The 23,470-nt window shown below is 46.7% G+C and overlaps 1 protein-coding gene across 1 annotated transcript in view; it reads right to left on the reverse strand.

Moving 5' to 3' along the window:
* Nucleotides 1-19,533, reverse strand: part of LOC146798639 (neo-calmodulin-like) — a 266,479-nt gene extending 246,946 nt beyond the window's left edge. The window contains exon 1 of the mRNA XM_085625965.1: nt 19,402-19,533. Coding sequence (XP_085482091.1) covers nt 19,402-19,434 — 33 coding nt within the window. The 5' untranslated portion in view covers nt 19,435-19,533. The remainder of the gene's footprint in view (nt 1-19,401) is intronic.
* Between the last annotated feature and the right edge of the window lie 3,937 nt (nt 19,534-23,470).

Below are 23,470 nucleotides of genomic sequence, written 5' to 3' on the forward strand. Positions count from 1 at the left end.
AGAATTTGAGGGCGAAGAGGGGTGTGTGGGGTGGGAGGAAAAATACGACTTTGAAGCAGATGAGCCAACAATCATGCAGCAAGTATGACGGGAGAAGTACACCTACATTTATGTAAATGCAGGGCTTTAAGTGGGATGAAAAAACTGTGGGGTCTCAAAGGGGTGTGGCTAATGTAATAAAGGGCGCTGCTTAATCTGTGCTCAGCATAGTGTGCTTCCTGACTGGTAATTTGCTGCTTCTGTCATTGCATCCAGATATATAATACAACATTACACCTACAACAAGCCAGGACTATTGGCTGTGCCAATGATTCTTAGTGGCATAACACAAATAAGCAACAACTATGGCTCTGTTGTATATAATATTGAAAATGATTCAGTTCTGAAATGATGAGACTGTGAAAGAACTATAACGAGTCTTTTTGAAGTTACCTCAAAGGCAGTGAAGTGACTTCTACAGAGTTATGATTTTTTTTTCATCCTGAGGGTGAAGGCAAAAATGGAGAGCCCGATAGGGACCCATCTTGACAGCTGCGTTTTAGAACTGCACTGGCAGGACCCAGCTTAAAACACTGGGTAGATGGGATCTGGTGAGCAATCTTGGGTTCATCCAAGCCCACCCCATGTAACGCCACAGAGCTCCTTGAGCCTTTCTCTAGCAATTGAGATGTACTTTATAAGATCTGTGTGATTGTAAATAAAGTTTTATGATGGTGATGGCTACTCTCTGAATCCTTCATCACGTCTAGGCTTGATTCTTCATGTAGACCAGTGGTTCCCAAAGTGTGCGCCGAGGCACCCCGGTGCGCCGGCAAAAAAGTGGTGGGGAGCCACGGCCAACTGCCAATTAGGTCAAGGGAGCCATGGGTCAAAAAAGTTTGGGAACCACTGCCTTAGGTAATCCTTCGGCCAGAAGGGGATACATACCATTCATAAGGGCATTTCTTTGTCTGTCTACTTGTTCTGATTTCACTCGGCTACCTTCCTCAATTAATAGATTTTCTTGAACTTTGTTTGAACTCTCTTTACTCTTCTCTTCCTGTCTACGTGCTTTTTCTGTACGTCTATGAGATTCTTTACGCCATAACTCGACGGCGTCTTTCTGTGACTGTCTGACTTTCCTTTTCCATAACTCTTCATCGACTTTCATGATGCACTCTGCATCCCAGGTTCCCGCTGCGGGCCATCTCTGACTTTCAGGTAATCCCTTGGTGTAGTCTACCCATAAATCAAGAAATAATATAGCGTCTAAGCCATGTTTGTGATACATGAAGTGCCCTGGAGTATCCCTAGGAGGAATAGGGACGGCTTCTTCAAGTACCCCTTTTCTAGTAGTGATCTGTCTTAATTTCGAAAAGAGCGGCATATTGACAATCTGATCTGATACTTAATCTTGAACACACTAAATACAAAAGCACAATAATGAACAACCATTCATACCACAATATGCAGGACGTTTAACACATTAAACATTAAAACATTAAACCTTTAACTGAAACAACAATGATGATCGTCTGCATAACTAAATCACCATGCTTAATTCTTGACACTTACTAGATACTTCGGAATACTTGATATACTGCTAAACAGTACAGATACACTGCTAAAACAGTGCAGACCGGATTTGTGTACCCAAACCCGTCTTGACCGGCACAACCTATGTGCACGTCAGAAATGCCTCCCCAGTAATGGTACTCACCGGGTAGCTTCGGAAACGGAAGGCCTCGGTAACTTGAACTTGAACCGGACTGGACTCGACTCGCCTCGTCGGAAACTGGGCTTGACTTCGAACTGGTGGGTCTCTGTATACCTCGGATCTTGCTCTCTCAGCTAGGCTCTGGTCGGGATACTTCGCACTTCTCACCGCCTCGTCTGGGTGTTGATCGCAGTCTCAGTCGCCCCCGCTTGACCGGAGGGAGATACAGGAAATCCTGCTGGTACGCGTAATTGTCCGTCCAGCTGTGGCAGGAGACCGGGCCTGCTACTCACCGCCGGCGCGTGAGATGAGAAAGTGTCCCTATTCGGGCGCCATCATGTGGTAAATAAAAATTCCTTTACCGGGACTGAATTTGATACAGAAACATTATAAAATAGCTCAGTAAAATGAGAGGCAGAATCCGTGATATTAGAGTTTCGGAATGGGCTTTATTCCAATGGTCGATTATAATCGGATGCTCCAAGTTCCATCACCACGGGGGTTCAGGAAGTGAAGTACATACTTTATTGACAAGAAGTAACTTTTATAGTACATACATTATAATGAAGTGAATACAGTAGGCGTAACAATTGATAAGGAAATTGACGTTTGGTCTGCGTAACCGAAAATGGGTGTAATAATGAGTAAAAAGGAACATGATTGGTTATGATGTAATACATAGGTGGATCTATAAGATAATACTTGGCCTAAATGCGCGCGCAGCAGTATGACGTGTAATTGACGTGTAACTAGGGGGTGACGGGGACTTGACATTTAGCTCTATATGTGGAGACGAGAAGTCTGGGGGGTCAAGTCAACCTAATCCCAAATCATATCTAACATCCTAGGTTTAAAAAACTATGTTATCCATAAAAGAAGGACTCTCGGACAGAATCTATTCTATACTGACTGTGCGTGCGTGTACAAGCGTCTAAGTGTCTACACTGAATGCGAGGGGGTAGGAATATTCCATGGTAACAAGGCTATGAATTACTTGCATGAGGACAGAGAAGCTGGGCCTTTTTGCTTGGTAACTGGTAGAATGTTTACTTAAACTACTAGGCGGGAATGCATCGGCTGAGGGGGAGGCAGATAATTCGAAGGTGAAATACAGTTCTTGGCAGAGAATAGGCTGATGTCAGGCTTCGTGAGCCGCGCAGAGAATGAAACAAAGTTCATGGTCACAGATGCAGGCTCGGACTGGAGCTTTCAGAGGCAGAAGGCAAGAGGAGTTTTGATGACAGAATCAGGGCCTACTTGCCTGGACTGTAAAGTGGCATAAGTGAACCATATAAAGCCGGTGGCCTTTCATATTTAGGAATGGAATATCCGGCCTATTCATGGCGGATCTGACAGAGGACATGTTGACGGTGGACGCACATGTATTTGCGTCTTCATAACTGGAACTGGAGGGAACATACATGTACTTGTGACATGCACATGGAACCGTTGGGGTCCAAGATAGGGGACATAACTGACCAGAAAAATCCATATTTCCACAGTGGGGTCGTCCTCGTGGGTTTAGTTCACTCCGGCACCGGCCAGGCTTGGCTGGTGCAGAGCGGGCTGGGATCGCGGTTCCGGGCTGCTGCCAGGGGTGAAAGGTAGGTTCTGAGTAGAGCCTCTACTCGTGGGAGTCCCAGGGGATCAGAGTTCAAAGGTAGCCAGGTCCTCCGGGGTTTCTGAGGTTGCTGGCCACAAGAGATGCCGGGTTTGGCGCAGGAGCAGGTTCGAGGTCGACAGGCCGGTAGGGCTGGGGCCAAAGCAGTTGGTGTCTCCCTCTCCTTCGCAGCTGCAGGGCAGGTCTTCTTTTCTTCTCGCTCTTCTTGTAGTTTTGGAATCTGGAATCTGCAGAAGGAAGGTTCAGGGTGCCCCTAAATACTAGATTTAGGGGCGTTACAGGTAGGTGAAGGCCAGGGACCAATGGGTCCTTGTCCTGGGGTGGGTACACCCCCTATCCTGCCTCTCTCCTGTGGGAGGGGGCAGTAGCCTAATCCTGATAGGGTAGGGCCTCCCATCTTCAAGATGGCGAGAGACCGGGGATGTGCTTCACCTCGCCTCCCCCACCTGAGGGGTGGGGTGGGCAGGCTGGCACATCCCCTGTCCTTGTATGGGGTTTCCGGCCAAGCTTCCCGCGAGAGTGGGGAGTTGCAGTGGCCTGGGGAAACTCCTAGAGGCGGCATGCCTTTTGAAGCTTCCCTTTGCTCATCCTGGGGGAGGAGATTTATCACCTCACCCAGGATGTGCATTGTTGCAGGCCCGGGAGAGCAGGGGCTCTCCCACCCAGGGGTCCAGCAACGTGTCTGCTGTGTGGCAGCCTTGGCAGCCTCAGAGCAGATGTGGATTGTAGGTTAGTTGTAACGGGGCATCTCTAAGATGCCCTCTGGGGTGCTTGGTACATTAAATCCCACACTGGCATCAGTGCGGGTTTAATGTGCTGAGAAGTTTGATACCAAACTTCCCAGTCTTCAGTGTTGCCATTATGGTGCTGTGGAGCTCGTGTTTGACGAGCTCTCAGCACCATGTACTCTTAAATGGCAGCACTGCACTCACAGTGCCCAGGAATGGACCTGGGTACTGTGGGGGCACAGGGCTCCTGCTCCTGTGCCCACACCATGGGCATAATGCACCCAGCCAGAGGGGTGGCTGATATATGCCTTGGCAGTGTAGGTGCTGGGCATGGCACACAGAGATGTGCGCCATGTCGACTCTTCATTTTGTCCTGCACCCAGACACTCAGCCTGCAAAGGCAGTGTGTGTGTGTAAGGGTACAGGTCCTCTAAGGGTGGCACAATGAGTGCTGCAGCCCTTAGAGGCCTTCCCTGGTCACAAGGCCCTGGGTACCTAGGGTACCATTTACCAGGGGCTGACATGTGGCCAGGGTTTGCCAATTTGGAGTTTGTGTGTTTTAAGGAAGGAACATAGGCCCTGGGCACCTGATTGGCAGGAGTCCAGGATACACTCAGTAAAAGTACATTCAGCAATTTAGCAAAAAGTGGGGGCATACCATGCAAGAAAGATGGCACTTTCTCACAATTATGTTTTAATGTCCAGATTCGATGAGAATCCTTTAAATCTGTGTGCAAATGTATACCAATTTCTATTGCAGGAATGACACTGTACAATGTCCAATTTATGAGTCATGACTTCGTAACTAATAATTATGGCAGATTACATTGGTTTCTTTGCATTAGGTGGATTACACATTAATCTTCACTATACGAACGAAATTTTGTAATATGATTCCCCCGCTTAATAGAGGAAATAAGTGACTGATGCCTAGCCTCGATATTCGCTTTATTATACACTGACACCGTACATTAAGTCACATATTCTGGAATGCACAATAGTCATGGTTTTTAGCGGAGTGAATAATTACTGTGGCAGCCTGTTTTGCCCTTCCGCATTCAGCGGATTATATGGCATTTTCATTGCCAGGCAACGCTTTCCACGTAGGACGCCTTTGGACGTTGATGGTTGCCGGGCAACGTGGAATTGACGCATGGGCGCATGCGTACTGGATATATGAGCAAGCTCATTCCGAACGCGGCTCTCTATGGCTACGGACAAGCTAGGACTTTTGCCTGCCGTTTTTCGAAATTCTTCGAGCAAGGTAATTCTATTATGTGGGTGGAACTCCACTTTGCGTTACCCGCAACGCGCTGAAATAGCCTTATTCTAATTGGAATATTCTCCATATTTACTAGATCACGCAGAACATCGTTATGAGTGACGCTATATCACCTCAACTAATTCTAAATAGGTGAGCAGATTGGCCACTTTATTCACTGACACGATTTAAGTTTGGCATGTATAAATAAGGAATGACTGGGTATAAAATATAATTAATCAGAATACTCTTATATCCTTAATTAGTCGTAATTCTTTTCTACTCGATCATAGATATATTTGGATTTATTCGATCTTGTGATCTTAACAAAGAGCTATCAACCTCGGAAGGATTGAAACCCCGCCCCATACTATAGGTGAGTGTCATACCACCTTACTTAAATGTGAGTGTTAGTTTCCCCGTGACACATCTGATTCTAGTCAATTCACTCTTTACAGGCCATCATCACGTTGTTTTTGTCCTGATGAAGACCCGCACCGACTTGATAGTAGTGCAGTAAAAAGGGTTGAAACGTCGACATTACCCCCTGGACCAGCAATTAGAGTCTGCATAAAACTCAATTACTATAGTTTGCAAGACTACTATAAATCCTTTTTCTCTGGCCAATACCAATTTTGATCTTTTAAATTGCACTGTACATGTTATGCACTTTTTTCACTGAGCACTAATATTCACTTTGTCACCATTTGTTATTATTATGTATTGTGATGGCCTTTCCAAATAATTGTTGGAGAGATATATATATAAATGATTTAATTTGTATATAAAAACTAAAAGTACCGAGAAATTTGATTCTTGTGTCACCTTTGACTCACTGGGGTTTTTTTAATAAACGCAAGACTTATTCTGTATATTTAGTAAGATATGGTTTTACCCGACAGAACTATTGTGTTTTTGATTTAAGATTGCCCAGGTTCTGAGGGATACTGGGTTACCCCATTGGTTGCTAAAATCATTTAATCTTTATGGCATTTTTTTGTGTGAGAAAGATTATTCTTGTTTTAAACAGCATTTCATTTCTTTCCTTCTCGTTCTTGTTTTGTTTGTAATTTTCCCTGGGCTCAATATTTATTTTCTATCATTCTTCTCCCCCTGTTAATGTAGCCACTAGATCTATGAATAATAGCTTTATTTCCCTGTCTGGTTTGTATTCGTTTTCCTCTATACTAGCCAAAGCATTTGCTGTCAAGTTTTTTTCTTTGGTTTCATTTTTAACCGCAGTCTGCGTTCATTAAGTGCTAGCTCCTCCTCCATAGAATTCGAAAGACATATGGCCGTTGTTTACTGCTACAAAACATTTAAGTTATATGTAAAAATCACTGCCTTTCTTGTCCAGGTTCAAATGTTTCCTTCTCCATACCATTCAAAAAAGGCAGCTGCTTGTTTCAAGGTCCTGTCTTTAGAAATTCAAAACTACCCCAATTTGCAAATGCGAGACTCTTTTTCAGCTAATTGATTCACTAATAGGAGTCACTTTTATTTTGGTGCCCATGCATATTCTCTATCCCAGTGCGACTCTGATAGTAGGCAGCCCACTAGTGATTCCTTTGATATTTACTTAACAGCTGGCAGTTGGAGCATACCTGCTACTTGCTACTAGATGGGTGTTTGGACACATAATGAACTACACGCAGGAAATTCGATGTGTTTTCACTGGCATAATTAAACTGGTTGTTGGGGTCTCATCGTTTGAATTGGTTTTAGATGGCGAGTTATATAATATGTAGATTTTCACTTTCTTTTTGTCTGCTGGACTCTCGTGCTAGTGTCCAGCAGAAAGTTTTTGCATCTGGTCAACTGACATCTGCTTGTATTGGTTCTTGGTTTGCGAGTTATTTTGACTGCATAATGGTTTTTCAGTTCAACATTTGTTTTTTAGAAAAGGTAACAGCTCAGGCTCATGCACCAAAGAAGGAAGTGCTTTATATTACTTCTTGAATTGGACCTCCTTTTTTTTAATAAATACGTTTGAAAAACACATGCAATCTTTACCCACTTTCTTCTTTAAATCTTTATTTCGGCAATATTTCAGCCATAAAAGAGTACACAACATATTATACACATTAAAATTACACTGTTAAAAGAGCATCTAAAAATGACATAGGCAAATGCAAATCAGGGATGAAAAACAGTGTCAATGTTAATGTTGCTTTTTGGGGCACACATTGTATCTGTAACTGACGTTGCACAAGTAGAAAACATGCCCGGCTACTAGGCAGTATTAGATAGTATAAAACTCCTTTCAATCCAGAAAGCATGCAAATATTTGGCTAAGGCAAATACAATGTGACCTGCAGTTTCAGTCTTAAAAACCCTTAGTGCGTCCGAGCATTTCCTAAAACCAAGGTTCCTACAGATAGGTACAATCCAATTCTGCCTTGCTCTGCTATAGAGTGGACAGAAAAAAAGGATGTGGCTTTCATCCTCTTTAATCATGTCACAACCAATACAGTGTGAGGACCTAGTCGGGTACCATTTGCTTGTTAAACACGCTAAGGGGAGTGCACCAAACCTCCATTGTATGTATAGCTTCCTAGCCATAACAGGGAAAATTACATCCATAAAATCTTCAAATGAATAGACTGATTTGATCTCTATAAATGCTTTCACCATGGTACCATTCTTTGAATCATGGAGCCACGCATTAGAGCATCGAGATCGGTATAACTCGGTGAATGTTTTCCCAGGCATCTCTCTGCAAGCTATTGCTGGATTCACCCACATATCTGCAAGACCCAGATTTGTAAATTCATCTTTGATGTATGAGAGCCAGGGGATATGTGCTGCCCTGCCTAATCTCAGTATTTCTTGGAGCTCTGTTTTGTACTGCTCCAGCTCGGTGGTCAGCCAGATCCTCCTCCAAAACCTGAGAGGTTTGATGGCCAGTTCCTCCTGGATGGGGAGTAAACCTAAGTCAAGCCTCAGCGGTAGTAGGGGTGTACTTTGGGGAAGCGGGAGCAGTTGTCTCAGGAAGTTGTTCTCAACCTTAGTTAGTCCTGGTCTAATAGCGTGCCCCCATAGTTCCCCTCCGTATAGTGCAGCCGCTCTGGCCCTCACCTTATAGATTTCGAGACTAGGGCTGATGGGTTTAAAAGTAGAGGCATTTGTCATCTTTAGGATTCCCCCAGCTATTTGGGTCAGTTTAAGTTGGGATTTTGCAAGATGTGGGCCCCAGGAAAGTTTTTCACCTAGGGTAACACCAAGGTATTGGAAGGTGTGAACTCTCTCGAGTGCAACTGAATCAAGGGTAGGTGGTGGCCTAGTGTGTATTGGGGGATTAAAAATCATGTATTTGGTCTTATCTACATTGATCTGTAGTCCGTGCTCCCTACAGAAGTTGCTAAATCCCTCCAATATACGCTGGATGCCCATTGGTGTCTTGGAAAGGAGCAGGGTGTCATCCGCAAACATTATGGCTGCTACTTTCCTGCCTGCCAACCTGGGTGCATCGTTGTTAGGGACTGCATCCAGGCTGGCAATCAATCCGTTCACATAAATACAGAACAGAGTAGGGGCCAGGACACACCCTTGCCTAACTCCCTTGTTTACAGCAAACCTGTCAGACAATACACCTCCTCTTGCACACCTGACCTGGGCAAAATTCTCAGTGTGTAGCCTCACCAATATACCCAGTAGGGAGATGGGTACACCCAGATCGCGTAAAACAGCCCAAAGTTTGCCCCTAGGAACAGTGTCAAACGCAGAGCGTAAATCAACAAAAACCATGTGGAGACTGCCACCCTCCAACGACACAGTCTTCCAGTATAGCATTACTAGGCGGAAGATCTGGTCCATGGTAGATGTTTTACTTCTGAAACCAGCCTGATAGGGAGAAAGGATATCATTCTCATTGATCCAGTCCTGCAAGCGATCTAAAATAAGTCTTGCCATTATTTTTTGGGGGACGTCAATGAGGCTGATAGGCCTATAATTAACGGGGAGCAGGGGAGAACCCTTCTTATATATCGGTACGATTTCCGCTCCCAACCAAGAGTCCGGGACCTCCGTACCGTGCAAAATTGAGTTGAAGAGTGCACAAAGGTACGGTGCGCATATCTTAGGCTGATCTTTGAGCAAATCGCCGGGTATCTTATCTATGCCCGGTGCTTTACCCATTGCCAGTTTCCCTATGGCAGTCATAACATCATCTACGGTGAATTCCAGGGCTTCGGCATCCCCCACAGACGAGAGCCGGAAGGGCAAGAGATCTAGATCAGAAGTGGCAGCGTAAAGAGATTTAAAATGGGATTCCCACACCCCCGGGTCAAGATTAGCTTCAATGGCATTACGGGGTTCCGCGCACCCAGAATTCACAATGGCCCAGAATCTACTCAATTCCTTATTTGCGAGGGCCGATGATAGACTTTCCCATCTCTCCCAATCCCAATCTATCTTAGCCTGTTTTAAAACTTGTTTGTGGGCATCCCTAAGTGAGCAGATTGTTAGCTTGTCACTGCCGGTTTTGATGGCATTAATCAAAGCTGTTTTAGCTCTCCTGCATTCGGCATTATACCAGGATGGCGGGTTAGTCCTTGGTTGCCTAGCAGGAACTATAGGGTTTAAAAAGCCTGCAAGGGTATCAACTAATTCCCTGTGAACATTGAGGAAGCGTGCAGAGTTATCCTCGGACTGCCCTTTGTCCCAGATGTCACTTGCCAGCTTAAGCAAGGGGAGAATAGATGAATATAAGCTTGGCAATGCATCCCGCCTTTCGCATAGGGTTTCCCACTTAACCCTCCTCCTGTTGTTGGTGAGAACCAGTCCTAGTTCAACAGTTGGTTCCAAATGGGCTTTAGCAGAGTATGGCATTTCCATTCTCAGCAGTAGGGCGTTATGATCGCTATCCGATCTATTCACGACCTCCAAATCCATAATTTTAGACCATAACCTAGTCTGGACCAAAAAGTAGTCCAGATGAGATTCGTGGTCTTTTTTGTTGTAAGTGCATTTGGATGGAATGTCCGAAGGCATTCGGCCATTAACCGCCCTAACTGAAAACTGCAAGGTTAGAGTCATGACCTGGATGGCCAGTGGGGTCCATGCCTTTACATCAGTGGACCTGCACTGTGGGATACCCCAAAACTCATCTTCTTCCTGCAATGCCCCCTCACCCAGCCCTAGAAGGGGCTCAAAGTGGCAATTAAAATCTCCTGCAATCACACAGTTAATATCATGGTCCAAAGATTCCAGGAAAGATGATAGTTCCCCTACAGTGTTTGATTCTTTAGCCATAGCAGTAGGGCGTGAATATACATTCACAACTGCCAATTTATATGAGTTGGGCCAGGACAGTTGGACACAAAGAATGTCGTCCGAATTGGTCTGGATCAAATCCACACTACAGCCCAGGTGTACACCTATCCATGTTGTCAGGCCACCAGAAGGGCGGCCCTTGCCTCCCCACCGAGCTGCGATGTTAAAGGAAGCGAACCCGGCTCTATGAACCACCTCCCTGGCCCAGGTCTCCTGCAATAGAATCACGTCAGCAGTGTCCACAAAAGAGCCCCATTCGGGACATGCTAGCTTATTTGTTAGGCCTGCCACATTCCATGATAGTAAATTCATACATTGGGGGCGAAGTGTGTGCTGGGATGGGGGATCTGGTACAGACGAGATGCTACTTCTCTGCTGGGGATCAATTCTCCCTCCAAAGATGGAACTAGCGCTATGGGAGGGGGCTGACATTGGAAGGGAAGCAAAAAACTGCAGGGGGTGCGCTTGGGGATTGCCATTGATGCTACTGTATCTGGTCTCCCCTATGCTAGTGGTGCAGCCCATAGTGTCAGGAGTCAAATTCCCTTCCTCATGCAGCCCAAGGGGCTCTAAACCTAGAATACTGTCCCCCGTAGAACCCTGAGCTACCTGAGTTGACTTGGCCAGTCAATCGACCTGGTCGAGGCAGCTAAACCTATTTGTACAAATAGGGTAAGCCCATTCTGCGTCGGAGGGCAGATGCCTTGATTTCCCAGCACCTCCCCTTTGTCTATGCGGAATGTATGTCCAACCGCTCTCTTCTATCCTCAGATGATCGTTTGGGTAGAAGTAAGAGAGGGGGCGCACCCCAATGTTCGTGTCTAAGCGGGGTTTTTTCCAGTTGCAGATATAATCTGCTGTCCTGGCATCCCGAAAGTTAACTATGACACAATCGCCAGTTAAGTTTTTAGGAGTGTGCCCTACCCACCCCACCCTTCTAACCATAATAATCTCACAACTAACCTGCGGTGGCAGGGGCCTATGGTTTGAGAGCCAGTGGATTGCCTTGTTTTTTAGGTTCAGGAACTCCTCAGTGTTATGATCATTAATTTCAGGAACCCCTGTTAGGACTACCAAGTATGGACTAGCTTCCGGGGGCAAGTCTATTCTAGAAATCATCCTAGTAGCCTTATCCTGGGTTCGCTTTCTCACTGTCCTCATGTTATCGCTATTATTACCCAAGGGGGCCTCTCCCAGGATGTTACTATCTGTGTGATGGTCCGTAAGAGGCCTAGCTTCATGATGTTCTAGTGATGGAGTGTTTGGTGTAGCTGGAATTGCCAGTGATGTAGCTTTCGGGACAGGTGGTAGCCGTGGAGCTATGAAATGGGCCGACGGGACTGGTAGGGCCCCGGCTATAGTGGTACAGTGGCAATTGCAAAAGCATGCGGGGAATACTTTATTGTTGTTAGCACCCTCAGTGTGATCCTTAATTCCTTGTTCAAGCTTAGTCAGAAGGGTGACTATTCCCTCCAACCTGGATTCCAGGGGTGCCAGTAGCGCGCGCAGCATTAGATCTAATTGTTGCGGAACTATTGCGTCCCCTTCTGACTGTGTCATCAATTCAGACAGGGCTGATGCCTGGACAGGGTGATCCCCAGAAGACTTAGAGGAAGACGAAACTGGAGGGAGGGTGCAGCTACCCTGACCATCTCTAGCCACCAAGTCTGCCACTAAAGCTACACCATGATGTGCAGATTTAGCTCCCCCTGGCTTAGAGCGAACTTCCCTGGTGGCTTTTGGCTTGGAATTTGCGGACAACCCTACCTTAGTGGCCCTTTTTTCCCGTAGAATCGGTCCCGACCTAGTCACTGGAGGGGATGTAGTTCTAAGGTTGACCACAGGGTCGTTGTCACTAGAAGCTTCACTACTAGAAGTCTCATCAATAAATTGGGTGAGAGGGAGGGCATTACTAACAGTGCCATTTGGGGTGCGTGCAGATGCGAGGAGGCCCAAAGAAGATCTTCTTGCTAGGGCCAGATCCTGCGACACTCTGCGCTCCATGAGGACAATACCCTGATCAATCACCGAGTTGGCTCTAACTATGAATTGATCTAGTGTACCAGTGAGATTTCCTTTAGTCGCATGGTTCCTACCCTCTTTGGCTGCCATACTCAATTAGGGTACAACACAGTGCGCGATTAATCTAGTATAGCAGCGATGTGGCCTCCACAAGACAATACGGACAATACAGCCACATGCAATGGAAATGACAAGTAAAGGACACATACGCGCTAGAGCCGTAGGTGAAAGAGGGGTAGCCCGGTCCGGTCTCTCTCGGTCTCAAACGGGCTACAACGGGCCCGCCATTGGCCCGGGCTTCGCCCGCGCTGCGATCCGCGCTGCGGATTCACGTGGACATAGTTAAATAGTAAGGAGGGCGGGTCTTCGGGAAGAGGAGCAGGTGAGCCTGGTTAGCGGAGCGCAATGCTCGCCGGTCCTCGCAGTCCCGTTTTGTTCCGGTGATCCTGGAGCCCCACAGCAGCGTAGCGTCCTTGGACAGGGAGGAAAAAGGAAACCCAACCTCCGTAGCACAATCCGAGTCTTTAAGTGGTGATGGAGCCTTCGAGCGGCTCCCGCGCAGCGGGGGCCGCGAGGCGTGGCGTGACGTGAGCAAGGTGGTCAACGGGAAGAGGAGCAGGTGAGCCTGGTTAGTGGAGCGCAATGCTCGCCGGTCCTCGCAGTCCCGTTTTGTTCCGGTGATCCTGGAGCCCCACAGCAGCGTAGCGTCCTTGGACAGGGAGGAAAAAGGAAACCCAACCTTCGTAGCACAATCCGAGTCTTTAAGTGGTGATGGAGCCTTCGAGCGGCTCCCGCGCAGCGGGGGCCGCGAGGCGTGGCGTGACGTGAGCAAGGTGGTCAACGGGAAGAGGAGCAGGTGAGCCTGGTTAGCGGAGCGCAATGCTCGCCGGTCCTCGCAGTCCCGTTTTGTTCCGGTGATCCTGGAGCCCCACAGCAGCGTAGCGTCCTTGGACAGGGAGGAAAAAGGAAACCCAACCTCCGTAGCACAATCCGAGTCTTTAAGTGGTGATGGAGCCTTCGAGCGGCTCCCGCGCAGCGGGGGCCGCGAGGCGTGGCGTGACGTGAGCAAGGTGGTCAACGGGAAGAGGAGCAGGTGAGCCTGGTTAGCGGAGCGCAATGCTCGCCGGTCCTCGCAGTCCCGTTTTGTTCCGGTGATCCTGGAGCCCCACAGCAGCGTAGCGTCCAGCTTCAGTATGGGGGCCGCAGTGAACCCAAGCCAACATGGAGGATGACTGTATTGAAAATGGTGACCTCCAGACTGAGTCTATGAGGTCTTCGATCGTCTTCAGGCGTGATTATTGTAGTATCCTACATTTGGGCTTGCACAGCTCACCAACAAATTCTTCAAAGTCAACAAGGGTATGCCGGAACCTTGGACTCCATCTCAGAGGAGATCTTGTCTACCACATTCTGCCAGTCTTGTCTTTCCACAGTGACTGTGACCTTGTCCAGCAGCTCCTGCATCATCCGGTGCAGCTGCTCATTGGTGGTGTCGAACTGCGTGCGACTCACCTTACCCTCCAGCACGCGCGTGTCTGCTTTCCGAGGAAACTGCAAATGATGCACGCTGTTGGTAGGGTTTGAACCGGCTGAACGTCTGCATCTCACACTTTCAATATGGTTTATACTGACTCTTCAGGTAAATTTTTCAGTGTTATTGCATGTTACTCTTTATTTGAAGTATAACAGTCTGGTGTTTCACATAGTACTTAAGACTGTTCGAGAACTGCAAATTTTTGCAGTAAAAGGTATGTGGTGGTAAACATCATGACTTACACAGGATCACATGCTTGGCAAAGTGGGAATCACAAGATTTAGCTGTATTTCTTCCATTTCTTTAAACAACAATTCACCCATTAAAGCTGCCATCTCCTTGTGATGCTCCACATCATGCCACATAATTCCAATCAACACAATTTCACTCAACGGCACACAGTACTACGCCACACAATTCAACTCCACACATTTCCATTCCACACCACATAATTCGACAACAACCCACATTATTCAACTCAACAACACAATTACACAACACAGCACATACATCCAGTTCACACCCCAGAATACCACATCACACCACAAAATTCAACAGCACACCACGTAATTAAACTCCACTACATACCACTCCACAACACAAAATGGCATTCCACATAATTACACTCTTTCACACACAATCCCACTCCACATAATTCCAGTACACTCAATACTATACAATTACTATCCACAAAATTCCACTACACAAATCCACTCCACAGCATACAATTCCATGCCACACGATTCCACAGCTAACAATCCCAATCCAACCCACATAATTCCACTCAACACCACAAACATTCACTCCACTCCATAACAGTAAAAGACATTTCCAGCTCTTGTCTCTGAGCACTGCAGTCTGATTGTTTCATCTTTTTTAGGTCGAGCCTGGGCATGCACTGCTGTGCGAGGCATTCTGTATTTGAGTATGGACTTGAAGCCCCGCCCACTCTCCGCTCATATTCATTATTGGCTTGTGACATTGTCCTTCGTAAATGCTGGCTTCTGATTAGTTCATAGGCTTGTTAGTCCCTCCTTAGTACCCCCTTGTCTTCATTTGTAATCTCTCATGAGGACTGGCCCTTTTACTTCTGTTACACGGTACGTCTTATTTAGTCTGTAAGCACTATGTTCTTTAATGAGTTTCTCCTCCTGCAGGCACAACATATTTTCCTGCAACATTCAGCGAACCATGCGTGCTTTTACTTTCCAAGCAGCCCAGGACAATGGCGCCCGCTTCTTTGAAATGCAATAGGTCTCGCATTTACAAGAGTTTGAGCTATTAGCAAAGGACAATGCCTTTTAATTATGTGTTAATTATCAAAACAGATAAATGAAAGGCATTGACATTTACATCGTCAATAGCTTAAACTCTCGCAAATGCGAGAGCTATTGCATTGCAAATGCTTGTTCTACATGAAATATTGCTGCAGACTTCATTGTATCACATTCAGCTAGCAGCGTGCTTTGAAGAGAGGGATCATGGAAATTGTGTTTTCTGCCGAAACAGATCCTCATAGGTATTATTTCACTGACAATAGCTTCCCTTTTTGTGAAGTGCTCGTTCTGTGGCAAGCATAAAACTAAAACAAGAATTGGCAAAGCTACGGAATCCGGTTTGCATCATAGTATTGACGTTACTCTCATAAGCTGTGAAGGCTCAAAGGAAATAAAAGCCTGTAATACACACATTGAACACACGGTGGCACCCTTACTCCACGCATGTGAAATTGTGAAGTAGAAAAATTACTTTAGAAACTGCATCCCTACATCAACGACATAATTAATGCAAAGTTAATGGTACAGTGTAACCACACCTGCATGGCCCTATGCTGATCTCATTGTTGCACGCGCCACACAGTGAAAGCTGCAGAAGATGTATGCAGCCAGAGACTAAAATGACTTGTATGCCCTTTATGTGACCAGTATACCTCATTATCAAACTGTGTAACAGTGTAAATTATGTTAACGAATGTCAAAGAGGAAACTTAAGTACAGAGGATGACAGAAAGATGACCTGGCAATCCAGAAGCTAAAAGAGGTGTGAAGGCAGAATGTACTTCTTGAGAGGCAAGACAAGAGGGTTCTTTTTACTGCTAGCCATCATTTCTCATACAAATTCTCCCATCTTGTTTCCTGCCATTATACGTTGAGGAGGTTATTATCAAGATCTACTTCAACCTCAAAGCATTCAATATTGAAACACTCCACCAGAAGCACTCAAAATTGAAGGCATTGATACTTGCATATTCCTACCACAACAGATTCACAGACATTGGGCAACATGCCAACCCCCTCCACCCCTCAAAACCCCCCACCTTCACCTCTCCGCAATTTTATCCCTTACATCCCTCCGGGTTGCACCAATGAGGCTGCATCACTCCTACCTCTGGCTACGGTGGAGATTCCTTAGAACAGGATCTGATAATCTCTTCGATTCCAGCTGAATCTCCAAGACAGAGGTGTGTAACTTCCCCTTTAAAGGAGTTCAAGATTCATGATACCAGAACTTCTAATGCTCCATTCTCTGTATCTTCAAGATAAGAGCGATTGAAGACTTCATCCTTCCAAATTCATGAAACTCTTTCTCAAATGGGGTCCATTAGGCATATATCTATTTGCTTCCATACTCAATGTTCATCTCCAAACGTATTTCAGCTGTAGATTGGATCTCTTAGCTCTTGCATTGGATGCCTCTCTGCAGGATTAGTTCCAAGGACTCAATTATCCCTTTCCTCTTTTCATCATGATCAACAGGTTTCTAGCTCAGATAAGCCAATAGTAAGCATTGTTAGCCTTAGTAGCTCCTCTTTGGTAGTCTATGGTATGGTACCCTTCTCTCTTGGAACTCTCTGTGGATTTTCTAATGAAAATTCCTTCTTTCCCTAGTCAGCTTTTTAATCTGGAGGGTCACATGCATAACTTTATATTGGGCAACATTCTAACCCTTTCGGCTTGAAAGGTAGTAGGACAAATTGGGCTGCTCCAGGCATTTCGTCAGAAGCTGCAAACTAGATCAGTAAGTCCTGGGCTCTGGGAACTACAAAGGCATACATGTCAGCTTGGATTGTTTGGTCAAGCTGGTGTTTGGTAAAATCTATAAATCCCTTTTCAGCAGATGTTACCTTAATTGTTAATTTTCTGACATCACAGGCCAGCGAAGGAAAGACCTATTGTATAGTTAACATGCATCACTCAGCGATTATATTGAACCATCCCCATATTAATGGAAAACCAGTTGGAGAACATCATCGCGTATGCTGACATTTAAAGGGTGTACCTTTTTGTAATCTTCCTTTTCCAAAATATAGTCAATTGTGGGATGTTGATCTCTTAGATTGCTTTCTGAAAAGTCAACAATATTACTATGTTTAGTTTCTATCAAACGTCTTTCAGATGTAAGAGTGTTGGATATTTCTTCTTGTCACTTTAATCCCACAGGTGTTCTGTTTCACATAAGCAGAGGTTCAAAAACGAATCTGACTACTGTGTTTTATCCCTATTTTCTAACTCAACCCATATTGTGTACAGGTAACTATTTAACAGTATATGTATTAAGACTATGCATCTCAGAATGTCCTCTGACACCCAACTCTTTAATGGTTTCTTCCCCACCGCTCCCTAGGTGGGTTAGATGGATGTAATATACTGGTCTTTAGTTTAATGCTCCTTTCCTGCTTCTCTGCCTTGCTGCTCAGCCAGTGTTGATGTACTTTGGAATGTTGGTGCGTGGCGAGGTAATGGAATGTTGGAATGCCTGAGCGTGCTGTGTCAGTTGAGAGGAAGGGCTGAGCAGCAAGGAGACTGCTCCTGGTGGGGCTCTGCTCTGTACTGAAGACCTATTCTATATTTGGTTCTGTACTACTTTATGCTTGATACTTACCTACAACTAAGAACTGTATCAATAAAGCATTCTTCTTTATACTTCACCTCGACTACATGGACTTATTACAATGGATAATGTCCTTAGTTGGTATCGATACCTCAATTTTTGGAGCTCACTCTTCCAGTGGTGCCATGGCATCCACAGTGTTATATCCTCAGTATTACATTTACATGTAATCAGCCTAGGTCCTCCTAGCTGCTCAGCCAGAGTGAGAGATGGTAACAGAATGTTGGTGTGACTGTGATGCATGGAATGCCTGGGTGCCTGAGTGGATGAGTGGTGACAGTTAGAGATGGGCTGAGCAGCTAGGCAGGCTGCTCCTGGTGGGGCTGGTACATGGCTGGTACTTGACCAGAGCTGGCTGGACAGAGAATGATGCTACCTTGACATGGAACCAATAAAGACGACTTGGAAAATACTACATGGCTACCTGACGAGCGGACCTGGACCCAAGCGTACTTAAGGATAGTACAGAAACCAAGAGGCTACAAAGAAACTACAGTAACCAGCGAAACTACAAGAAACTACAACTACAAGAAAATTAAGCAACTACATAAAGCAGAATGGAGTAAAAGGCAAGCCAGCCCCACCAGTGTCATTGCCAACGGACGGCCCCTACCCCTTCCACGCCTGAACTTGCTCCATAGAATTGACTAAAGGTATGGACTGTTGTAATAGTGGATGTCTGGATTAAGTATCACCACTTCCACTTCCTATTGAGCATGCTGCTTGGATGCTTCTATTGTGTAACGGATTCGTGGCTGCACAGATGTGAGTTATGGACTAACTCAGTGAATGTAATTCACAGGTACCACACAGGGACGGTGTGGCTCTACATGTTCGTAAAACAGTCTCAGTGAAGTGTTATTCACTGCCCCCACATTGGTGTGAGGCTTTGGAGGAGTAACTACAGGTCAAGTTCATTAAAGCATTCTTTATGCTTTCAACTGAGACGCACATTCAGTGTCTTGTCATGTGCTTTGGATCAAGAGGTTATACTGCACTGAGCCGTGTTTCTGCACAGAGGGATTATTTAACAGTGTCTGAATCCAAGGATGTCCAAGGGACCACACAGGATCAAAATACTGGTGTCAAGTTTAGTTTCTGGCTAACCTTTTACATGTGTCTGTTCCCTGCAGATGCCTGTGTACATATTGTGATTGCATGCCATTTTCAGCTCACGCAGGAGAAATATCGTGGCTGACGCTTTGGCTGGTTGCCGGATTAGAGGTACATTAGAGGTACATTTTTTGTTGTTTTTTTAATCATTTTGGCCATGAGTCCAGGGGAATTTTAGTAGCTGCACAATTGATAGCAGTTTAACTGCACTGTTGTGGTTTGAAAACATGGGCGTGTTCCATTTACAGAGCACTCGCTTACCTTCATGAGGATTCCTCGCTCCTTCATCTCCATGAAGCTCCAGCTGCTTTGGGAAGTTGTGGAACTCCAGCGCGCCTGGAGCCACCCAGCGCGACGCACGCAGCATGCCCGCCATCTTGTGGTAAGCAGCTCCTTCTTATCCTGTTGTATCCAGCTTGTCTACTGCCAACCACGCTGCTCTGTGCGTGCTGCGATAAAGTTTACAATAAAGTTTGTACAAAGGAATACGTCATCGACGCATGTCAAACAACATTTAAGTAACGTCTAGTGCGGCGCGTGTTTGCTCACGATTGACAGGTGTGTAGCGGACTGTTCATTTTTCCATTTCACCGGACAGTGTTGCAGAAGACTTCTCCACCAAAGAAAAAGTACATTCCTCTTTTAATCTCTCGGCGGTCCTCTTCTCTGTAGTGCCAGAATCCCGCCTGCGGGTGTCCTGTATGGCTCACGGTGCATGAAGAGCCAAGGAAAGATGACGCTGGCGACATTTATAGTGTGTCTACTTGTTTAAGCGCTCATGCTTTGTGAAGATCTACATATACACCATCTTGCTGATGTCTTCTCTGACTTCTGTATTTGCAGTGACCAATTCATTACATGTTTTGTTTAACATGCTTCAATTCGGGTGCACAATGTTTATTTAGGGGTGCCTTGGCTCTACGTTTTCTATTTTTCATCATTAATATGTTTCAGGTTACGTGCATTGTACCTGTGTACACTGAGTAGCACAACTCTGGTGGTCGTCTACCTTTCAAATGCTTATTGACTTCAAATATTTTGTGTGAAGTCTAGCAATTTGGTTGGTGTTGTTGTGTTTTTGGTTCCCTTACGCAGGGAAAGTTCTGTCCTAGCACAACTCGGGTGAGAGATCGCTCACCGACGTGGTTTTACTGGTTTCACTAACTTCAACAGTGTACGATTCTCATGTACTGCTTTATGACAGAGCCTATTTACTCACGGTAATTGCAATGTAGTTTGCATCGTTTAGAGCTTAATTTGGAGATTTTACATTTACAGCATATTTGTACGGCTTGTTTGCTGTGGGACTGAGGCCCCGGGGTTCGATTCCGTCAGTATCTTCGCCTCGGAGCGGGGGACTAGGGTGCGAGAGTCGGCATTGTCTGGGGGACCAGGGTGCGAGAGTCGGCTTGGTTTGCTGTGGGGCGGAGGCCCCGGGGTTCTATTTCGTCAGTATCCTTGGAGCGGGGGACCAGGGTGCGAGAGTCGAAATTGTTGAAGCTAGCGTAGCCCCCTGGGAATGCTGACCGCCACCCCACCCCCCCCGTTCCCGGCAGCTGGTGCCTCCGCCGTTTTTAGCATCGACTCCTTACCTCTCACGATGCTGGTGATACTATCAGGTGGGTGGGGGGGCGAGTAGGTCACCGCTCTCCCTGCGTGCACCTGGTCTGCTAGTTCCGGCATGGCGACCTCGATGGGGGTGGGCGAAGTGCGGCACAGAGTCCGAATCATGCGGAAGGCCCCACACGATGGCGGGTGCCCGCCTCCCCGCGTGGCGCTGTCGTGTGAGTTAGTTTCTCCCGCTGCACCCTCGGGCTATCGCCAGCGCTGCTCGGACCGTTCGCTCTGTATGGCGCCGTGTAACCTGGAGTCGGATGGGCGCTTCGCCCTGTTCGTGCGCGGGGCTGTGCTCGGTGGAGTCTCCATCGGTGGCTGGCGGATCCGTTTGTCGTGGTCGTTTCCCGGAACAGAGCCGGTAATTGTGTGCCAGGGGACCGGGTTGTGTCGGCTATGTATTGTGAATTTGCGGGTCGAGGATGTTAATTTTATTTGTGTAAGTACGGTTGTACATCACGGCGGGGAGGGTCTGTCGTCTGGAGCTGCGTTGTAGCACGTCTGACACCTATCGGGTACTCCGTGGGCCGTCGGGGCGCGTGTCTTACATTTATTTGGGTAAAATCGCTGGGTGTTCAGGGAGCGCCCCCCCCCCCTTTTTACTCCTGCGCGACCAATAGGTGTCCCGTAAAGTGTGGGATAAACTGGCATCCGCTGTATTTCACGCGCAGCAAGGTAAATCAAGCACCCTCGTGTGGCACGGCCACTGCTCCGCTTTTGCCCGGGCACTTCCGTCTAACTTTTAAGAGAAGGACAGCCTGGACGTCCGTCTTAATTATGAACCGTTTTCTATGTCGAGAGCCAGGGTGGCATGATGGTTCGGGGCTGAGGCTCGGGCTCTTCGAATTTGCTTGGCAAGATCGTCATCAATAATTATGCACAATTTAAACATGGTAATTTCTAGCGCAACAAGGCCGTAGCTTTTCTCTACGAGAGGCCTTCGAAGTGTAAGGTTAATTTCGCGAAGGGTGGAGCCCGGTTCTCGAGATCCCCATTTGAGCCGCGCTTGCCTCTGCAATAAGGGGAGGGCAGCGAGCTGTGCCTGGTTGCGGGGGGGCATTGTTCATGCGGCGGTCGAGTTCGGCGGGATAAGGTTGCAGGTGATTCGGCAGCGTCCGGGCTGATCTGGCGAGGGTGGGACACGTGGAGTGGCACCATGATTTATTATGCAGTCCTGCACTGGTGAAAATGGGCTGGAATGTTGGCCAAAGCAACGACGGGCTGCTTGGAAAGTTGATGCATGGCGGACACTAGGGATAATGAGCGGTAAGGGTATGTTGTGGACAGTTTCCCCGCATTGCGGATTTGAACAGCCGTCAGGGCCAGGTAATGAGCACGGCATCCTGGAGGTATCGGATGGCCATCGCTTGCGAGCAGTCTTATCTGGTGGCGGGAACAGCGATACCCACTTGGGTCCAGATCGGGTCAGGCATTCAACGGAGTAGAGCGGGCCATTCGCGCCTAGGGTTACGTCCGTCGCTGGCAATTTGGGTGTGGTGCAGTTTGCTCGGGGCAACGGACAGCGGACAAGCCCGCAGCTGTGATCATTGTTTCGCGCATGAGGTTTCGGATAGATCTCCCGTCTTCTCCTTTTCTTTCAGCGTGTGCACAGCAGGCCTGGTGCGCATAGTCCGTGTTTCGCTGCGGTGGGGGAAGCAGCCTCCTCTGTTGCACTGCAGGCCCTCTGCTTTTGCGGTGTTTCGCGCTACCGTGTCCTGGTAAATTATACGTTCGGTCGCCGTGGAAGCTGAGCGGGGGAGGGACTGGATAACACTTGGATGGGGGGCCAGAATGGGATATGTTGGATGCTGGTGTCGTTGCTATGAGTTAGGCCCCTCTTAGGCGGGCAAATAAATGTTTTATAGCAGGCAGTTCCTACCCACAGAAGAATCAGTCTAACACAGGACAATCTCCTCCTGCTGTACATCCAGGAGGAACGTACAAGGGGATAGCTAAATCACAGAATTTACATATGTAATTCTAGCCGATTACTAAATGCACAAGGAATGCCATGATAAATTCTAAACAGATAGCGGAGGAATTGCATACAAGTGGGGCAAACTTGGACTTTAACACATATAAAATTATGGTATACAATATTGTTGTATATAATGCTGTACTGCAATATACAATAACTGTACACCAGTGGTGGATAGTACCTTTAATTCTCAATGACGGCAACGTTGCAGCCATGCCAGACCTGGGCAAGCACAATCTATCCTCTATCGTGCTTCGCCCCCCATAATGTACACCTACAATGTTAGTACCTCCATCGTACATTTGATTGATTAGATCCATTTCCACAACAACCTGACCATGGCACTTTCGGCAAACGTTTATTAAGCTTTTAAGCACCTGCTGCAGCGTTTCTTTCACCCGGCAATTGTCAGGCCTCACATAATGTCAAGATAACTCCGGCGGTGAATTATCTCTCTGGAGAGAGATCAGCATTTTGGATAGTTGAGGTTTGGACTTAGGTGAAGTTAGTGCAGAGGGTTAATATGCCTGCTGCAAAGAACGTGTGCCAAGTAGATTACAGAGTGCATAGGATGCAAACAGATCAGCCGGTTACTGCTTTCAAAAGGGACATCCTTTGGTTACTTGCAATTTATAACTTAAAGTCCTAATATAGGATAGTGAGCTATCAACTTTCATCCTAGAAATGCATACACAATGCAAAGGATACATTATTAGAACACCGATCAGTGTTGCAAAA

This window comes from Triturus cristatus, chromosome 9, assembly GCF_964204655.1.
Source record: "Triturus cristatus chromosome 9, aTriCri1.1, whole genome shotgun sequence".
Taxonomy (NCBI): domain Eukaryota; kingdom Metazoa; phylum Chordata; class Amphibia; order Caudata; family Salamandridae; genus Triturus; species Triturus cristatus.